The sequence below is a fragment of the Lithobates pipiens genome, unplaced genomic scaffold (genome assembly GCF_037356315.1).
Source record: "Lithobates pipiens isolate NorthernLeopardFrog02 unplaced genomic scaffold, aLitPip1_a1.2 Scaffold_23, whole genome shotgun sequence".
Classification (NCBI taxonomy): Eukaryota; Metazoa; Chordata; class Amphibia; order Anura; family Ranidae; genus Lithobates; species Lithobates pipiens.
The window spans coordinates 324678081-324698731 of NW_027507785.1; the positions used below are offsets into that span (position 1 = coordinate 324678081).

At 43.4% G+C, this 20651-nt stretch overlaps 1 protein-coding gene across 2 annotated transcripts in view; it reads right to left on the reverse strand.

Annotated features, from left to right (window-relative positions):
• Nucleotides 1-20651, reverse strand: part of PLPP3 (phospholipid phosphatase 3) — a 104012-nt gene that overhangs the window by 47860 nt on the left and 35501 nt on the right. The window contains exon 2 of one of the 2 annotated variants that reach the window (XM_077450657.1): nucleotides 5971-6128. In XM_077450657.1, coding sequence (XP_077306783.1) covers nucleotides 5971-6128 — 158 coding nt within the window. Of the gene's footprint in view, nucleotides 1-3453; nucleotides 3612-5970; nucleotides 6129-20651 lie in introns of both variants that reach the window. The other variant, XM_077450656.1, reaches the window with a different exon arrangement.

The window sequence follows — 20651 nt, forward strand, 5'->3', positions numbered from 1 at the left end:
GTGAAAGCCCCAAGCACACTTTAACAAAATATGTGAGAAGGAAACACTACAACATGTAACATGTACAGCATAAAAGCTTAGAATATAGATGGTGAAAAGGTTTGGAAGAACCACTTACAAGATACAAAAGTGGGGCCCTGCCAGGAAAAAAACAAGATCCAATAAATGTTGTGCAGTTGATGTAACATTGCTGAGTGAGGGGAATTCACATTGGTGCCCTGGTGCCTAGCGTTACACGTTAACGTGTGTTCCATTGGGCAGCCCATTCAAATGAATGGACTGATAACATGTCAAAACGTCAAAAAATAGACATGCACCATTTTTGGCAATACATAACAATGCAAGTTAAAGCTTTACCGTACATTGTGGGTCATTGTAATGTGTGTACATTGGAGCTGCGTGGCTTTAGTTTATTAGGGTGCCAACGCACTAATGCACTGTGCTGCAAAGGTATAAATGGCCCCATAGTGAGTGTTCTTTGTATTTGTGTTTTTTTCTCCTTTTTAAAAGATATTTGTTTTTGTTAACTGTGCTTTATTTTTTATTATTTTTATTTTATTTTTATTTTATTTTATTTTATTTGTTTCCTGTTTTTTTCTTGCTTTAAAAAATAAATAAATAAATAAAATGAAAAAAATTTGTCTAATTGGGGGCTGTTGCTTCCCCGTTGACATTTCTGATAATTTGCCAAATTTTCCAAACACTACTGATTTTTTTCTTAGAAATTTGAAATAAATTAAAACTCATTTTTTTCTCCAGTATACTATGGATCCCATTCAATGCTACAGGCCCGAAAATTTTAGGGACTTTTTTTTTTTTTTTCACTTGATATGGGAATGTGAAACATTTTACTCAATGTTTACTTGCACCGGTGCCACAGTGTGTAAGCTACAGCCACAAAGATCTATAATTGTGGCTTGTAGAGTTATGAGAAAATGGCTCCATTCCAGAAGAAGGAAGGCAGTTGGTCTGTCTTTATAAAATTATACGTGCCCAAACCGAAAAAAAAAAACACTACAGACCTGTATACTAATTTTGCCTGGGGACAGAATCTGTGAGAACACCATACTGCGGTGCCATGACCATCGCTGAGAAGAAAAAAAAAAACAACTGTTGTTTTTTGGGGGAAGTCAAGCCTGGAGGATGGTCATCCTCCTTTATTTGTTTATATGTCAGTCCCCATCTTTCCTCTCTATCTGACACCGGCTCTGTTGGTGGTCCCAGGGATGGACCAGATGTAGCAACTTGTAAATTGGGGAATTAAGTCTCTGCCAATTAACCAGTGAGGTGTGTTTCCATTTTGCAAGGAAAGCATGGGCCAAATAACAGCCGTACCTCGTGTGTTCAACAACAAGGAGCGACCTGACCTCTCACACATGGCATTAGTCATGGGGGTGTAATTGGGAACAATTTTAAGTACAATATTGTATCTTATTTCCTATCATTACTGGACCAGGGCAAGAAGATAGCTATTTAAAGTATTTCTGTATTAATGTTCATTGAAGTTCAAATGGCTGATTTTTACATATGACTAAATGAGCATTGGGGTAATTTATTAAACTCATGAATTTTACTCCCTCTGAAATTCATAAAGCATAAAAAATGACTTAATTAATTAATGAAGTAATTCTTAGATGTCTGTGGATGTCTTAATATTTTCTTATATGAGATAAGATACTTATTATTATTATTATTATTTTTACAACTTATTTTCTATATACAAAATGTTTTTTTTCCAGCTTCCTTATTTATTTTTTGTAATTATTTTCATGTAATTATTATTATTACTACAGTATTATTATTATTATTATTATTATTATTATTATTATTATTATTATTAATAATAATAATAATAATAATTAAATTTTATCATTGGTTTTTCTATTATTATTTTTTCATATTTATTATTATTTTTATAATGCTTTTTTTTTATATATACAAAACTTTTTTCTTTATTTTTCAAAAAATTAGAGAAGGGTTAGAACCTCCATGGAGAGCCCCATCAGCAAAAAGAGGTAATTAACTGTCCTCACCCTACTGCTTAGACTAAGAAGAAGGGGATGCATCTATAAAGGAGGGGGACCAGCCTGTAAAGTGGATATGATTGGCGGTCTCTACATATTTAAAGGCAAGGCCTGGGTGGGACCACTCTGTAAAGTGGGCACATTTTAGAAGCAGGGTCTGGTCATGCTAAAGCCAAAAAGTTGGTACGATGGGCAGTCCCCACATATTTCCAGGCGGTATCTAGGCTGGACCAAGCCATAAAGTGGACATGATTGGCGGCCCCTACATATTTAGAGCCAAGGTCTAGGTAGGGCTAACCTGTAAAGTGGATATGATGGGCACTACCAACATATTTGGAGTTAGGGTCTAGGTAGGTCCAACCCATAAAGTGGACATGATAAATGGTCCTCACATTTTTAGAGGCAGGGTCTGGTTGGGACTAGACTGTTGACTGGGCACCTTTTAGAGGCAGGGTCTGGCCATGACCAACCCAAAAATGGTTGTGTCCTCACATATTTAGATGCAGGGTGTAGATTGAACCAACCTGTAAAGTGGACGTGATGGATAGTCCCTGCATATTTAGAGGAAGGTCTGGTCAGGAGCAGACTGTAAAGTGGGCACATTTTAGAAGCAGGGTCTGGCCATGACCAATGAAAAAAGTAGATGTGATGAGCTGTCCCCGCATATTTAGAGATGGGGTTTAAGTTGGGCCAACCTGTAAAATGGATATGATGGGCGGTCCCTACATATTTAGACGCAATATCTAGGTGGAGCCAACCCCTAAAGTGAACACGATGGGTGGAGCCAACATATTTAGAAGCAGGGCACAATTTTCGAAGCAGGGTCTGGCCATGACAAACCCAAAAACTGGGTGTGATGGGCAGTCCCTGCATAATTAGAGGTGGGGTCTAAGTTGGACGAACCTGTAAAATGGATATGAGGGGCAGACCCTCTATATTCCGAGGCAGTGTCTAGGTGGAGCCAACACCGTAAAGTGGACACGATAGATGGTCACAACATAGTTAGAGGCAAGGCACATTTTGGAAGCAGGGTCTGGCCATGACTAACCCAAAAAGTAGGCGTGATGGGCTGTCCAAACATATTTAGAGGTGGGGTCTAGGCTGGACAAAACCCATAAAGTGGACATGATGGGCAGTCCCTACATATTTAGAGCAAGCAATGAGTGGACCCTGTAAAATGAGAACATTTGGGACTTCCCCATCTGGAATACAGGTGGAGTTAACAGTATACTGGGATATGGGAACATAATGTTGGTAACTATGGACTGCTAAGCTGCAGTATATAACTTTTTTGTAGTGGCACCATTAAAAAAAAAAATTCTGCCCCAGCAGGTCCCCTCTTGCAGTCGGAATGGATAGAATATCCTGTAAAAGGCAAAAGAAGACAGAAGAGAAGGATTTGTATTGATTGGAAGCTTAACACACTTACAGCGAGGACGGAAATTAAAATGCCCACAGCGGATAGCACAGCATCATTAATTGTCTCTCCCGGTTTGATGGGGTACTTGATGCTTTCATCGTCACAGTAAAACCCCCGTTCATACGGCCGTATTTGATTAGATTCAATTATCAGGAAAGGCAGGGCAGCTAGCGAAAGAGCAAGAGAGAGACAAAACAAAGAGATCGTCAATGTGATGATGCTGGAGAAACATTACACACAACAAGGTAGCGCAACCGCACGCGCCGTCTGGGCCAACGCAACATCTGGTCAAAGAGGAACTCTGGCCCATAACTGTCCTCATAGAACTTCCTAAGAAGCGAGATGGCATTTTGAATGCACGGCTTACCCTGAACCTCCCATTTTCGAAATCTGAAATCATTTTTCTATGCGCTTGCTGCCCACAAAAAGGACTTAAATTATAATTATAGGCAAAACCTTTTTCATTTTTGGATGGAGTGGAGAGGGAGTGGAACCCACGTTAGGTTTTTATTGCTGTCTGTGACCCTGTTATTGAGATTCACCCTCTCTATTTGTCCCGGTGCCCATTACCACTGAAAATAAAAGTGAAAGAAAATCCCAAATTTCGGGTTCTTCCTGCCCTGGAGATCGAGAAGTGTGGAGAAAGTGAGAGCGCTACAATTATAGTGAGAGTCCGCTAAATCTTTATTTTGCAAGACAGGAGGTCAAAAGCAAAATCCAAACATATTTCGGGGGGCTCAAGTTGGACAAACCCGTAAAATGGATATGATGGGCAGTCCCAACATATTTAGAGGCAGGGACTTGTCAGGACCAGACTGTACAGTAGGCACATGGTCTGACCATGACCAACCCAAGACCCCCTTCACCAGGGTCTGGATGCTGATAGTAAATAAGGAGGGTACTGGACACATGGTCTGACCATGACCAACCCAAGACCCCCTTCACCAGGGTCTGGATGCTGATAGTACCGTAAATAAGGAGGGTACTGGACATATAGTCTGACCATGACCAACCCAAGACCCCTTTCACCAGGGTGTGGATGCTGATAGTACCGTAAATAAAGAGAGTACTGGACACATGGTCTGACCATGACCAACCCAAGACCCCCTTCACCAGGGTCTGGATGCTGATAGTAAATAAGAAGAGTACTGGACAAGAGGGTGTCAAATAAAGAATATAATTTATTTCATTAGGGTCACTGGTCAGGCAGCAACATGTAAGCCTGTGAGTACATTTACTAGCCGCATCCATACCTTGATCAAAGGGGGGGGATTGAGGCCCCCCTGAAACATGTTGAATTTTCTTTGTAGCCTCCTGTCATTAAAGGTTTACTGGACCTACACTATAATCTTGGCAATCCCACTTTCTCCACGCTACTTAGATGACTCTGGGAACCTCTAAAGATAGAGCTGCCTTGAAAATGTTGTTCTAAAGTCATATCCTATATCAGCACTTTACCAATACGCCTATTATATCCTGGAGACATAACAGGAATTGAGGGTACCTGGATCACCTGCCAGCGGCACCGTGGTTCCCTTAAGCGTTGTAATTCCAGTGACCATCAGTGGGTGTCTCTCAACAACAAGCAGATCTCAGTAATCACTTTCCACCTGATGCTGGCAGCTGGAAGGGTATTTAGGTCCTGCAGACATAACAGGAATTGAGGGGACCTGGATCACCTGCCGGTGGCACCGTGGTTCCCTGGAGGGTTGTAATTCCAGTGTCCATCAGTGGGTGTCTCTCAACAACAAGCAGATCTCAGTAATGACTTTCCACCTGATGCTGGCAGCTGGGAGGGTATTTAGGTCCTCCTCTGTTAGTCCTTCTTTCTCCAGTGTTCTGCTGCTGCCAGATCTTGTTGCTATGTATCCTGATCTTGTCCCTGCCTTGTATCCTGTACCCTGCTTCCTTGTTCTTTTTCCCAGGTTTATTCCCCCTTCCCATCTGCTCCCTGCACCTCCAGTTTCCTGAGTGTAGCCACACAGATCTGGTCATCCCTGTTGCTGGTTCCTGACATAACGGTTACTGGAGCAGATGTCCCCATTGAAAGATTTACCCTCACTTCCTTTACTGGTGACTGCATTTCCCATCACTATGTGTCTTGTTAACAAACATAAAGAGTAAATCCCACCAGTTGTGACCCACAGACAGCAATAAAAACCCTTTCCCGCTCCATCTAAAACTAGACTGGAGACACTTTAATTGTCTTTGTACAATAAATCTTCTAAAGCCGAGTTCCTCTTTAAAGCTGGCCACACATTTTACAACCTGATTGTATAATCCCCTTTCATTTGTAGCATGAGGGGCCGGTCTAACGTGAACGGAATTTAAATGGAATGTTTAGATAGGCCCTTGTGCTACATTGTTATTGGCAAAGAGATTGCTCGATCAGGTTGTTACTCATATGGCCAGCTTGGCTTGGCTCCACCTTCCTGCAGTCTGCAGGTGACCGAGGATGTTAGCGCCACCTTCAGATAGCTGCGTGGGCCCAGACGAGGCTACCGTGCCACCGCGCTTGTCACTTACAGTAACCAAAGCCACCAAAAGCCCAACTGGAAGGAGCAGTCGGACCGGTATGGTGCTTTTCTTAAGCTCATGTTTTATGCTCCCATCACTGCAGAAAAAGCCCCTCTGGTAGGTCGGGATAAGGGAGGTGCAGTTCGTCACCACCGCTGGGGCACAGGCTGTCAGGACAAAGGCAAAGAGATCACAATTTACAATGCGCTTCCCACACATTGACAGTCAGTGACAATCAAAGGGTCAGTCCGCCCATGATGGATAATTGGGTAGTGGCCGACAGCGATAGTCGCACAATGGCTTCTAATATTCCTCGGGTATGCCGGTGGTGAAATGTAATAGTTGAAAAGATGAACAGCTGCAAAGATATTTATTTGCTACAGGTTAAATACGCCTACGTGTTTCGGCCGTAAGGCCTTAGTCATAGCCTATGACTAAGGACTTATGGCCGAAACGCGTAAGCATATTTATTCCATATAACCCAGTAGCGAATAAATCTCTTCATAACTGGATGACTTCAGGTTGCTGGCTGATCATCTTTTCAACTATATTATCTAAGTGTGAGTGGATGACACTTTCATCCTGAGCACCGAAACCTCAACGTCCTTTCAGGACTCCGGTCAAAGCAGAGCTTTTCCCGTCGCAGGAAATATAACTGCATGAGTTACAACAAGAGTAAGGCAAGTGGGGCGGAGCTGGGAGCCAAGCTGCAGAGAATTTGCTGCCGGAACCTCTGAGGGACATAAGAAGCCATTGGTTACTCAAAAGATTCCTTCAGCTAAGTGAAATAATGCATTGAGACAGTTTGCACGAGGCAGCCCACTTACAAGGAATGGGATGCTGAAGAACCTCAACGCACGGTAAAAAATAGGCCCATTCACACCTACACATGTATGTTACCTTGTGCGTTGACACATGCTGCAGACATGCATTTTAGGGGTGATTTAATTAAATTCAAATGGAACCCCAACACACACCAACACAGCAAACAAAGGTACCGGTCCTCTTCAATTTTCTTTGCCACATTGGCGCATGTTAAGGACCCATAAGAATTGAACAGGCACAGGCATAAACGTATGTACTGCGACCAGCGTCGGTGCAGACAGTACCACCCAATAATGTGTGCACATAGGTGTCAATGCGCCCGTAGCAAAAGCTGCAAGAAACGGGGACACATGACAAAAAGACAAAACTTTTTCAAATAAAAATAATGTTTATCATAAATATCACAATAATCATTAAAACAACAATACATATGTATAACAATAATAACAACAAAAAGATTTATAGTAGAACCACAAAACATGCAGGGTGAATTGTGGATGGCGCATCACCAGAGTATTTTTCCCAATGACCACCAATGTCAGGAGCATTCTTCCCACTGACCACCAATGTAAAGAACATTCTTCCCACTGACCACCAATGTAAAGAACATTCTTCCCACTGACCACCAACGTTAGGAACATTCTTCTCACTGATCACCAATGTAAGGAACATTCTTCTCACTGACCACCAATGTAAGGAACATTCTTCTCACTGACCACCAATGTAAGGAACATTCTTCCCACTGATCACCAATGTAAGGAACATTCTTCTCACTGACCACCAATGTAAGGAACATTCTTCCCACTGATCACCAATGTAAGGAACATTCTTCCTACTGACCACCAATGTAAGGAGCATTCTTCCCACTGATCACCAATGTAAGGAACATTCTTCCTACTGATCACCAATGTAAGGAACATTCTTCTCACTGACCACCAATGTAAGGAGCATTCTTCCCAGTGATCACCAATGTAAGGAACATTCTTCCCACTGATCACCAATGTAAGGAACATTCTTCCCAGTGATCACCAATGTAAGGAACATTCTTCTCACTGATCACCAATGTAAGGAACATTCTTCCCACTGACCACCAATGTAAGGAACATTCTTCTCACTGATCACCAATGTAAGGAACATTCTTCCTACTGACCACCAATGTAAGGAGCATTCTTCCCAGTGATCACCAATGTAAGGAACATTCTTCCCACTGATCACCAATGTAAGGAGCATTCTTCCCACTGACCACCAATGTAAGGAACATTCTTCCCACTGATCACCAATGTAAGGAGCATTCTTCCCACTGACCACCAATGTAAGGAACATTCTTCCCACTGATCACCAATGTAAGGAACATTCTTCCCACTGATCACCAATGTAAGGGCATTTTTCCCACTGATCACCAATATAAGGAGCATTCTTCCCCCTGACCACCAATGTAAGGGACATTCTTCTCACTGATCACCAATGTAAGGAACATTCTTCTCACTGATCACCAATGTAAGGAACATTCTTCCCACTGATCACCAATGTAAGGAACATTCTTCTCACTGATCACCAATGTAAGGAACATTCTTCCCACTGATCACCAATGTAAGGAACATTCTTCCCACTGATCACCAATGTAAGGAACATTCTTCCCACTGACCACCAATGTAAGGAACATTCTTCTCACTGATCACCAATGTAAGGAACATTCTTCTCACTGATCACCAATGTAAGGAACATTCTTCCCACTGATCACCAATGTAAGGAACATTCTTCTCACTGATCACCAATGTAAGGAACATTCTTCCCACTGATCAGGAACATTCTTCTTAGCTCTGGCCACCAATATAAAGGAGCCTAGTCCCTATTGATTACCAATGTAGGGATGCGGTACCATGGCCACCAAAGTACAGAGGGCCTCTTCTCCACTCATGGCCAATAAAAGTGGAGGGTGACTCTATAGTACGAGGGGCGTGTGAATAAAGTAAGATTCAGCATTGAGTGAAGTCTAGGTACATTGTATTCTTTATATATCACGATCGATGATGATGATTGTTTTTATTATTACTACAACCTTCTGATGGCACTATGAACTCTAGCAGAGGTTTCTTGAGACCTGGAATATATTTGGTGGGTTCTTCTGCGCTGAGCGGGTTGGGAAAGTTTGCTCCAGACTCAAGTAGATTTTATTTGCTGACGGTGGCGCAATATTCCAAAAAGGGGTGCAATTAATTGATACTCCATAGGAAGCCATTGGTTCCACCTAATGTACGAGCCGATTGCAATGAATCGCTGATACGCTCCTTCCATACCTATAACGATCGATCGCTCTACTAGATTGCAAAAGAACTACATAAAAATCGCCCGTGTCCTCCTATTCTTTGGCATTGTGCGCACGGTTAGGCGCAGTGAAGCCGCAGGAGACCATAACACAGTGTTGTTGAAAACAGAATCCCTTCTTTTTTTTTTTTTCTCTCGTGATATAAACTATAGAAGCTCTGGTCTTATTTCACAACCTAAACATCCCGCGGCTCGGCCAGCTTGGCCCCAACGTTCAGCTCGGCGTGCCAAGAGTTTGCTGGGAGTTGAGCATTTGTAGAACAAGCTGGGCCAAGCCGGTAATGAGGACCAGCACCGCAGACTGATAAAACCTGACGAGATCCAACCAATCGCATCGCGTACGCTGATGGAAACAGCTGAGCAGGGGTCTGGATACGTGGCCCCACCAGCCCTGCGATGACTTGGTTTCCAGGCTTATTGTACAAGTGGCTCACACATGGAGGATCTGTCAGACATATGCTACAAGACAACAGAGATTTAACCTCTTCATTGCAACAGCAAAGTGTAAAAAAAATTTAAATAAATAAATAAAAATCTCTGATCACTTCCTCGGAGTAGTACAGTATTGCACTGAACTACTCCGATGAAAATTGTACCAAAAAAAATAACACATTTTTATTATTTTTTTTTTTTTTAAGACATACAGCAAGTACTGTCACCAGTCAGTGTCCCTGATCACCACCACACCGGTCATATGATGATGCAGTGCTACATGTGTGACAGTATGTAAAAAGAATAAAAAGAATTGTGATTTTTTTTTTTTTAAACATTAAAAATATTGAATAAAAAATTATTTAAAAAATAGTTTTTATTTTTATTTTTTTGTTTTGTTTTAACATGCTGTCACCAGTCAGTGTCCCTGATCACCACCACACCAGTCATATGATGACGCTGTGCTACATGTGTGACAGTATGTAAAAAGAATAAAAAAAGTTGTGAATTTTTTTTTTTTAAACATTAAAAATATTGAATAAGAAATTATTTAAAAAATAGTTTTTATTTTTATTTTTTTGTTTTGTTTTAACATGCTGTCACCAGCCAGTGTCCCTGATCACCACCACACCAGTCATATGATGACGCTGTGCTACATGTGTGACAGTATGTAAAAAGAATAAAAAAAGTTGTGAATTTTTTTTTTTTTTTAAACATTAAAAATATTGAATAAGAAATTATTTAAAAAATAGTTTTTATTTTTATTTTTTTGTTTTCTTTTAACATGCTGTCACCAGTCAGTGTCCCTGATCACCACCACACCAGACATATGATGACGCTGTGCTACATGTGTGACAGTATGTAAAAAGAATAATAAAGAATAAAAAGAATAATACAATTATCCAAATCCAGATTTGAAAATGTAAATATATTTTATATATATATATATAGTATACATATCCTTTCTATTTATGTTATACATATATTTTATATTTACATTATACATATATTTTATATTTATATTATACATATATTTTATTTATTTATTTATTTATTTATTTATTTTATATATATATATATATATATATATATATATATATATATATATATATATATATATATATATATATATATGTATATGTATATGTATATATATATATATATATATATATATATATATATATATATATATATATATATATATATTTATATTTATATGTATTTATTTATTATACATATATTACAATATATTACAATATATATTTATAATAACTAAATTTATTAATAATACAAAATAAATAATATTAATAATAATAATAGTAATGTAATATATAAAAAAAATTATTTAATAAGGCTCAGGGCCTTCAACGATAATAATCCACTTTCTGAAGCAATAAAAATAAGACAGGGATTCAAACCCTTCCATGTGCCAGCCATCAAAAAAAGATTTTTTAGGTGTAATTCTCTAGGAAAGGTGAGCATCATGGAACGCCATAATGGCTGCCAAAGAATCCCCATCCACGGTGCTGTAAGTTCATTTTGGGCTAATCTTCGCATTAGAGAGCCGCTGATGACGCTGTGCTACATGTGTGACAGTATGTAAAAACAATAATAAAGAATAAAAAGAATAATAAAATAATTATCCAAATCCAAATCCATACCAGATCTGAAAATGTAAACAATATATATATATATTGTTCACATTTTCATATCTGGTATGGATTTGGATAATTATTTTATTATTATTATTCTTTTTATTATATATATATATATTTATTTATTTATTTATTATACATATAATTTATAATAACTAAATATATTAATAATACACAATAAAAAATATTAATAATAATAATGTAATATAAAAAATAAAAATATGTAATAAGGCTCAGGGCTTTCAACGATAATAATCCACTTTCTGAAGCAATAAAAATAAGACAGGGATTCAAACCCTTCCACATGCCAGCCATCAAAAAAAATTTTTTTTTAGGTGTAATTGTCTAGGAAAGGTGAGCGTCATGGAACGCCATAATGGCTGCCAAAGAATCCCCATCCACGGTGCTGTAAGCTCATTTTGGGCTAATCTTCGCATTAGAGAGCCGCACGAGCGGGGGCAGGGCTTGGAAACTTCACCTTAATATTTGGAGGCAAGTTTGGGAACCCCGCCAGTGGCTAAAAAAAAGGGGGAGGGGGGGGGGGGAAATAAAAAAATAAAGATTATAGAGGCGCGATAGCCTGGTATGTGATACTGGAGCTGGGCCGGCTCTGTAAATATTATGATTTTTCCGCGTGTGACACGGGGTGCTATTTTAAGCAGCTCAGCGCTACCGGTCTTGGGGTTGGTGTAAACCTGCCTTTGGTTTGTAATATACGGGCGGATTATTGAGACTGGCGCACGGCCAAAGTGGCTGGACCTAAAATGTCTCATTTTCCCCTTTGAAGCCGCGACGTTTAATGGAGGAATGATTCCTGTGTACACAGCGCCACTGATGTGCATTCTGCGCCCGTCTCTGCTCGCCCACCGCCACCCGGCCTGTGTTATAAAACAGCGCTAACACGTTACTATAAAAAAGAAAACAGTGATTTGTGGGCCCCATTAATGCCTCCGTGTATTTATATTCCGCAGCCCCGTGTCTGCGCAATTCCCAGGAAAGGGCATTATTCCCGGGAAAGTGTTTTCTCATCCGTAATTGTCTTGGCGCCCAAAACGTGCCAATCCTCTGTAGAAGTCAATAATATGGGAAAAGTTCTCCAAAGTATTTTATAAAATTCAGGGAAAAGAGAACTTTTCAACCGTATTAAACCATTAGTGGCCAACTGTACTTTTCACCACCAGCTCTCAGAATCTAAAATACCCTGCTGGAGGACTCTTCTCCTTCCTCTACTCTCCTCTCCTGAAATACTCTGCTCTGCTGCAGGACTCTTCTTCCTCTCCTCTCCTCTCCTGAAATCCTCTGCTCTGCTGCAGGACTTTTCTCCTTCCCCTACTCTCCTCTCCTGAAATCCTCTGCTCTGCTGGAGGACTCTTCTCCTTCCTCTACTCTCCTCTCCTGAAATACTCTGCTCTGCAGGAGGACTCTTCTCCTTCCTCTACTCTCCTCTCCTGAAATACTCTGCTCTGCTGCAGGACTCTTCTCCTTCCTCTACTCTCCTCTCCTGAAATCCTCTGCTCTGCTGGAGGAGTCTTCTCCTTCCTATACTCTCCTCTCCTGAAATAGTCTGTAATGCTGGAGGACTCTTCTCCTTCTTCTACTCCCTCTTCTGAAATACTCTGCTCTGCTGATGAGAGTAGAGGAAGGAGAAGAGTCCTCCAGCATTACAGAGTATTTCAGGAGAGGAGAGTAGAGGAAGGAGAAGAGTCCTCCCGCAGAGCAGAGTATTTCAGGAGAGGAGAGTAGAGGAAGAAGAAGAGTCCTCCAGCAGAGCAGAGTATTTCAGGAGATGATAGTAGAGGAAGAATAAGAGTCCTCCAGCAGAGCAGAGAATTTCAGGAGATGAGAGTAGAGGAAGAAGAAGAGTCCCCCAGCAGAGCAGAGTATTTCAGGAGAGGAGAGTAGAGGAAGGAGAAAAGTCCTCCAGCATTACAGAGTATTTCAGGAGAGGAGAGTAGAGGAAGGAGAAGAGTCCTCCAGCAGTGCAGAGTATTTCAGGAGATGAGAGTAGAGGAAGAAGAGTCCTCCAGCAGAGCAGAGTATTTCAGAAGAGGAGAGCAGAGGAAGGAGAAGAGTCCTCCAGCATTACAGAGTATTTCAGGAGAGGAGAGTAGAGGAAGGAGAAGAGTCCTCCAGCAGTGCAGAGTATTTCAGGAGATGAGAGTAGAGGAAGAATAAGAGTCCTCCAGCAGTGCAGAGTATTTCAGGAGATGAGAGTAGAGGAAGAAGAAGAGTCCTCCAGCAGAGCAGAGTATTTCAGAAGAGGAGAGCAGAGGAAGGAGAAGAGTCCTCCAGCATTGCAGTTTCTTCTCTTTCCTCTAGTCTCCTCTCCTGAAATACTCTGCTCTGCTAGAGGACTCTTCACCTTCCCCTTTTTTTTTTTTTCGTTTTTTTTTTTTTTTTATTATCTCCTTTCTATAAGTCTCCTCTCCTGAAATACTCTGCTCTGCTGGAGGACTCTGCTCCTTCCTCTAACTCTCCTCCCAGTGTAAATATGGTAACAGGGGACATGCAGATAGGAGGAGAGAGTAGAGCAGTGGGGAGATGAGTCTTGCTCCTTCCCTATACAGTCAAACACTGGGGAAGGAGCAAGACCTGAACCTGAAAAAAAAAAAAATCAGATAGGGCTGTGCTGTACGGCAGAACTGGGTAAATCTCAGCGCTGGATGGACAGAAATAAACAAAAAATCCTTTCGTTGTTGTATTTAGCTGCTGGCCTGAAGTCACCCCTTTAAGCCACGACACTCATTACCCGAAAATGAAGAAGAGGATCGTATTGTAGGCGACTTTTATTTTTTTAATAGTCGATTTCCGCAAAGCGAACCCGGCAGCCTGGGCCAACTCTGGTCAAAGCCAATAATAGTAAAGGCAGGTTTTATGTGCTACAAGTGGCGTCTCAATGAATGACCGTTTAATGCGATATCCGATTAAATCCGAATCTCAGGATGGGACAGCAAACGTCTGGATTTATGTATCTCCTATATACAGGCCGGGGGGGGGGGGGGGAGGGGGTCCGGGGGGGTCCGGGGGGGGTCCGGGTCTCCTCAATGTTCCTATTGTATATGTGGAAAGGTCTCTCCAGCGCCGGCAGCTGCCACCTGCACAAACAGCACAAGTGTACGGATGTGTAATGAGACATAAGGGCCACAACCGCCGCAGTTTAAAGGGAAGGAAAAGAGGAAATCGGCCATTCTGATGGGGGGGTGGGGGGCGGGGGGGGAAAGGTTTACTAATCGCTTTACAGGGAAGAGAAAGTTTCTTTTTAAAGGGATTTCCGAGTCCAATATCCCAGACCGGAAATGGGGGGGGGGGGGGTGAAAAAAAAATTTGATTAATGGAAGACGCCTGCTTGGGAAGTCTTGGCGGAGAACTGAAGCTTTGATAAATGTCTTATCATTCTTTGAGAAGTCTAAAAAAATGTAAAAAAATAAAACGTGGCGTGTCTGCATTTTCCTGCACCCCGTCGGGGCTGGCCGGAAGTCTCCAACCGCCTCCGCGCCACGGCCCGGCTACGGGGCATTTCAAGAGAGTTAGGAAGAAAAGTGTTTACCTCGTGCCCCACCAATGCCACATAAGAGCCATCAACCCACATGCTAAAATGATACATTGGGCTGCCAAACAGGGCCAGGACAAGGGGTGGGTGGGAGGGTCAGCTGCCCTGGGCGGAATGGTTTACTGTATGGATGGGGGGGTGTATACTGTAGGGATGGGGCATTTACTGTAGGGATGGGGCATTTACTGTAGGGATGGGTGGTATATACTGTAGGGATGAGGCATTTACTGCAGAAATGGGGGTATATACTGTAGGGATGGGGGCATTTACTGTAGGGATGGGGGGCATATACTGTAGGGATGGGGGCATTTACTGTAGGGATGGGGGCATATACTGTAGGGATTAGGCATTTACTGTAGGGATGAGGCATATACTGTAGGGATGGGGCATTTACTGTAGGGATGGGGGCATATACTGTAGGGATGGAGAATTACTGTAAGGATGGGTGGTATATACTGTAGGGATGAGGCATTTACTGTAGGAATGGGGGTATATACTGTAGGGATGGGGGCATTTACTGTAGGGATGGGTGGTATATACTGTAGGGATGAGGCATTTACTGTAGGAATGGGGGTATATACTGTAGGGATGGGGGCATTTACTGTAGGGATGGGGGGCATATACTGTAGGGATGGGGGCATTTACTGTAGGGATGGGGGCATATACTGTAGGGATTAGGCATTTACTGTAGGGATGAGGCATATACTGTAGGGATGGGGCATTTACTGTAGGGATGGGGGCATATACTGTAGGGATGGGGAATTACTGTAGGGATGGGGCAAGGGATGGGGCATTTTATTGTAGGGATAGGGGGCATATAGTGTAGGGATTGGGCATTTACTGTAGGGATGGGGCAAGGGCTGGGGCATTTGCTGTAGGGATGGGGGCATATACTGTAGGGATGGGGCATTTACTGTAGGGATGGGGCAGTTACTGTAGGGATGGGGCAAGAGCTGGGGCATTTACTGTAGGGATGGGGGCATATACTGTAGGGATGGGGCATTTACTGTAGGGATGGGGAATTTACTGTAGGGATGGGGCAAGGACAGGGGCATTTACTGTAGGGATGGGGGCATATACTGTAGGGATGGGGCATTTACTGTAGGGATGGGGCAGTTACTATAGGGATGGGGGCATATACTGTAGGGATGGGGGCATTTACTGTAGGGATGGGGGCACTTTCCTTCTGTTACAGGGTCAACAGGAGTAGTGACAGCGGCTGTGATTTTGACAAGCGAGTGATTGCTGGGCGTAGGATCCCCTAAGCTTGCACAACATGAACGGTGGAGAAATTAAAATAAAATAGTTTATAAAATGAAACATACTGTATATTCATTAGTATTTCAATGAAATCAATTTTAAACAATAAGAAAACATGGCATGAATCAAAGACTAATCAACACACAAAGGCACAGTACAAGGGGGATCAGGAGGGCACAATATTGGGATCAGGAGGGCACAGTACAGGAAGGTCAGGAGGGCACAGTACTAGGGGGGATCAGTGGGGCATGGTACTAGGGAGATCAGAGGGGCACAGTACATAGGGATCAGGAGGGCACTGTACTGGGGGGATCGGAGGGGCACAGTACATGAAGATCAGGTGTGTACTGTACTAGGGGGATCAGAGGGGCACAGTACAAGGGGGGATCAGGAGGGCACTGTACTAGGGGGATCAGAGAAGCATAGTACATAGGGATCAGGTGTGCACTGCACGTGGGGATCAGGTGGGCACTGTACTAGGGGGGGATCAGAGGGGTACAGTACGGGGGGATCAGGTGGGCACTGTACTAGGGGGATCAGAGGGGCACAGTATGTTGGAATCAGGTGGGCACTGTACTAGGGGGATCAGAGGGGCACAGTACGGGGGGGGGGGGGATCAGAAGGGCACTGTACTAGGGGATCAGAGAAGCATAGTACATGGTGTTCAGGTGGGCAAGTTAATGTGATCGGAAGGGCACAGTACTAGGGGGATCAGAGGGGCACAGTATGTGGGGATCAGGAGAGCACTGTACTAGGGAGATCAGAGAGGCATAGTACATGGTGATCAAGTGGGCATAATATTGGGATCAGGAGGGCACAGTACTAGGGGGATTAGAGGGGCGTAGTACATGGTGATCAGGTGGGCAAATTAATGTGATCAGGAAGGCACAGTACTAGGGGGATCAGAGGGGCATAGTACATGATGATCAGGTGGGCACAATATTGCGATCAGGAGGGCACAGTGCAGGTTCCAGGATGTTGCCCGGGACACAGCCATCCTGGAACAGCTTAGTAAAAGGCATAACTGTGCTTTATCAATAATAAGATTATAATGGGCCCCTCATGCACTTGGGGACCCTAGGCAGTGCCCAGGAGTGCCCATGCATTAAGACAGCCCACGATCGAAAGCGTTTTGTTACACTGGTTTGACATTGTTCCTATCCCAAATCCAGTACGGTCCTGTGGACTCTACAGTCCTATCACAAGCAGTGTTATCAGCCCTACCAAGTTCTCCTCTCTGAACTACCAAACACCTCCCCCCCTATGTTACAGTGATAAAGAGCTGGGAAGGAGTTCTGCAGTCCTAACACACTTCCTGTCCTTGGGTGACAACGCTTGATACATGCAATGCCGTGAGAGAGCGTTGTCACCCTAAAACAGGAAGTGTGTTACTAGCAGGATCATCAGGTGAAAATGAAAGATGGGAAAACCATAATAAAGAAAACCAATGCAGCCACCACATCTAAGGACTGGTAAGCTGCAGTATAATACATGACTGTTCTTGGGTTTAGATACGCTTTCAGTTAACTCTTTTATGTTGAGGAAGCAGTCTTGAATTTTTATTGGGAACCCCCCCCCCGGTGACCTGGCAGAGCTCCACCATCTAAGCAGGATACCTGAAGTAGGTCGATGCTCCGAGATAAGGGACGTACTTTAGTCACTTTGTTTATTTTCCAATTAGCCGATGACCAGGTGTGTATTAATAACTTCTAGCTGGGAGTTCATGAAAATGAGATCCATACACAACAATGAGGAGCCTGTGAGCGTGGAAATACTATGCAAACTCCGCGTTGTGGTTTGTTAATAACGCAGGTAATGGGCGGTAGGAGGACTTGGTGAAGTGGTGGCTCTTGCAGCATGAAATTCCGTAATTTCTTAATCTATGTTTCCAGCTCCCGGGCATTTCTCACCAACGTTACTGGAGGCCAGCATATAATATGACCTATAATAAGTCTACATAGGGATGTACAAAGGTTTCCCAAAAATTTGTGTTTTTGGGTTTAGATACACCGCACACCTTGCACACTCAGAGCAAGGTACTTACCTCGGCTGCAAAAGCTGGCATGATCAATCAGCAGCAGATGCCTCGGCATTTGGTCACGTGACCAGGACCGTCTAAATGCAGGGGGTGGAAGAGAGGCGCAAATGAGACTGAGAACCCACCTCAGTCTCAGCAGGGAGATGTATGGGGACACTGTGATGGAGAAAACTGATGTATGGGGGCACTGTGATGGGGACACCTGATGTAAGGGATGCACTGTGATGGGGACACCCAATGTATAGGGACACTGTGATAGGGACACCTAATGTAAGGGGGCATTCTGATGGAGACACCTCGTGTATGGGGACACTGTGATGGGGAAAACTGATGTATGGGAACACTGTGATTGGGAAAACTGATGCTTGGGGACACCTGATGTAAGGGGACACTGTGATGGGGACACCTGATGTATGGGAGCACTGTGGTGAGGAACCTGATGTATGGGGACACTGTGATGGGGACACCTGATGGATGGGGACACTGTGAAGGGAACACCTGATGGATGGGGACACTGGATGGGGACAATGTGATGGGGACACCTGATGTATGGGGGCACTGTGATGGGGACACCAGATGTATAGGGACACTGTGATGGGGACACCTGATGGATGGGAACACTGTGAAGGGGACACTGTGATGGGGACACCTGATGTATGGGGGCAATGTGATGGGGATACCTGATGGATGGGGACACTGTGATGGAGACACCTGATGTAAGAGGATACTGTGATGGGGACACTTGATGTAAGAGGATACTGTGATGGGGACACTTGATGTAAGAGGATACTGTGATGGGGACACTTGATGTAAGAGGATACTGTGATGGGGACACTTGATGTAAGAGGATACTGTGATGGGGACATCTGATGGATGGGGATATCTGATCTAAGGAGACACTGCAATGGGGGGAACCTGATGAATATGGGCACTGTGATGGGGACACCTTATGTATTGGGGTGCTGTAATGGGGACACCTGGTGTAAGGGGACACTTTGATGGGTCCACCTGATGCAGGCTTGTAGGGACCCCAGTGCATTACTTTACCCAGTGGCCCATGATGCTATTTCAGGAGTGACTGACTTCTTTTGTTCAACAGAGGGATCATCTCTAAATGGCTTGTTCCTCCACAAGACCATTGCTGAGACCATGACCAATGTGCCACCCTCAAAGGTTGTTATAGAGCTTTGGCATCTTTCTTTGTTTTCATGCTTGATAGCAACAGGAGATGAAGTCATGCAAATCATTATTTTTTGCCCCACCAGCCAGATGCACATCCAGAACCAGTGGTGTATAATACAAATATAGACTAATACTATAGAGCCATTTATTCCAAACTACATACAGCTGTTTCAGGCTTTTTGGCCATCATCAGTGCAGCACATGGAGGCCATGGCTTCTATAGAGTAGGATATGTGATGGAATGAGACTTGTGAATTCCATCTGCTCTAAGAAGGCTTTACTGTCCTCGGCACTGATTCAGTTGGGGGGCTTTTTTGATTCCCTTAGTCCCTTCTCACCATAGCCTGTATGGTTATACTGTCCTCTAAAACAACCCATCAATCCAAAACTGCAGTTTTTTTATTTTCCAACTCCCCCATTTCTTTTTTCAACGGAAAGCGACAAGTGAACTGGCGGTGCCAGGGATCGGCACACAACATGAGGGCCATCCAAAGCATTCTGCAATAGCGGAGGTATTCAAGGCTTCCATAATTATGCTTACATCTGCTCAATCACCTAGCCTGAATAGGAATCCTGCCGTACCAAATCCCCCCGCCTTTGTGCTGTGGCACGCAGGTTTGGGAGGATCACATGGTGACAAGGGGATCCTTTCAATTCCCACGGGACGAATTTCACTACCCTGGTGGCTTGGCCGCTGACCTTCATTCACCGCTCCCTCAGTCTCTGGGAGACAAAGGGCCAGCTATGAAGGAAGCATTGTCTTCGCTTCCCATTCTAAATCCTGCAGTAATCTGCAGCAACCTCGCCGGGAGCGAAGAGGTTAAACTGCAAGCCACAGTACAAAAAAAAAAAAAAAAAGCATTCATTGCAAATACCAAAAACACCCTACAATCTGTTCATTTCTAGTGAAAAAAAAGACTGATAAAAAAAGATTGATAGGATCAAACAGTGTTTTTGTAGACTAATGCCACGTACACACGATCGAATTGTCTGGCGTACTTAGTCCGATGAAACCCATTTCACCGAACAATCCGATCGTGTGTGGGCTTCAGCAGACTTTTCCAGCGTGAAGTCCGGCGGACTAAGAAAGTATTTTTGCACTCCAATCTTCCCGACAGACTTGGGTTTCAGCGGACAATACGTTCGTCAGTATACTAGTACGGTGGACTAAGAAAGACGCATGCTCAGAAGCAAGTAAGAAAAAGGAAGCTATTGGCTACTGGCTATTGAACTTCCTTTTTCTAGTCCCGTCGTACGTGCTGTACGTCATCGCGCTAGCAAACGTCGGACTTTCTGTGTGTCCGTGTGTGGCCAAGTCCGTTCGGTAGAAAGTCCGCCGGACTATCCGCCGGATTGTATGTCGGACTAAGTACGCCGGACAATTCGATCGTGTGTACGCAGCATAAGAAACATGTCATAAATC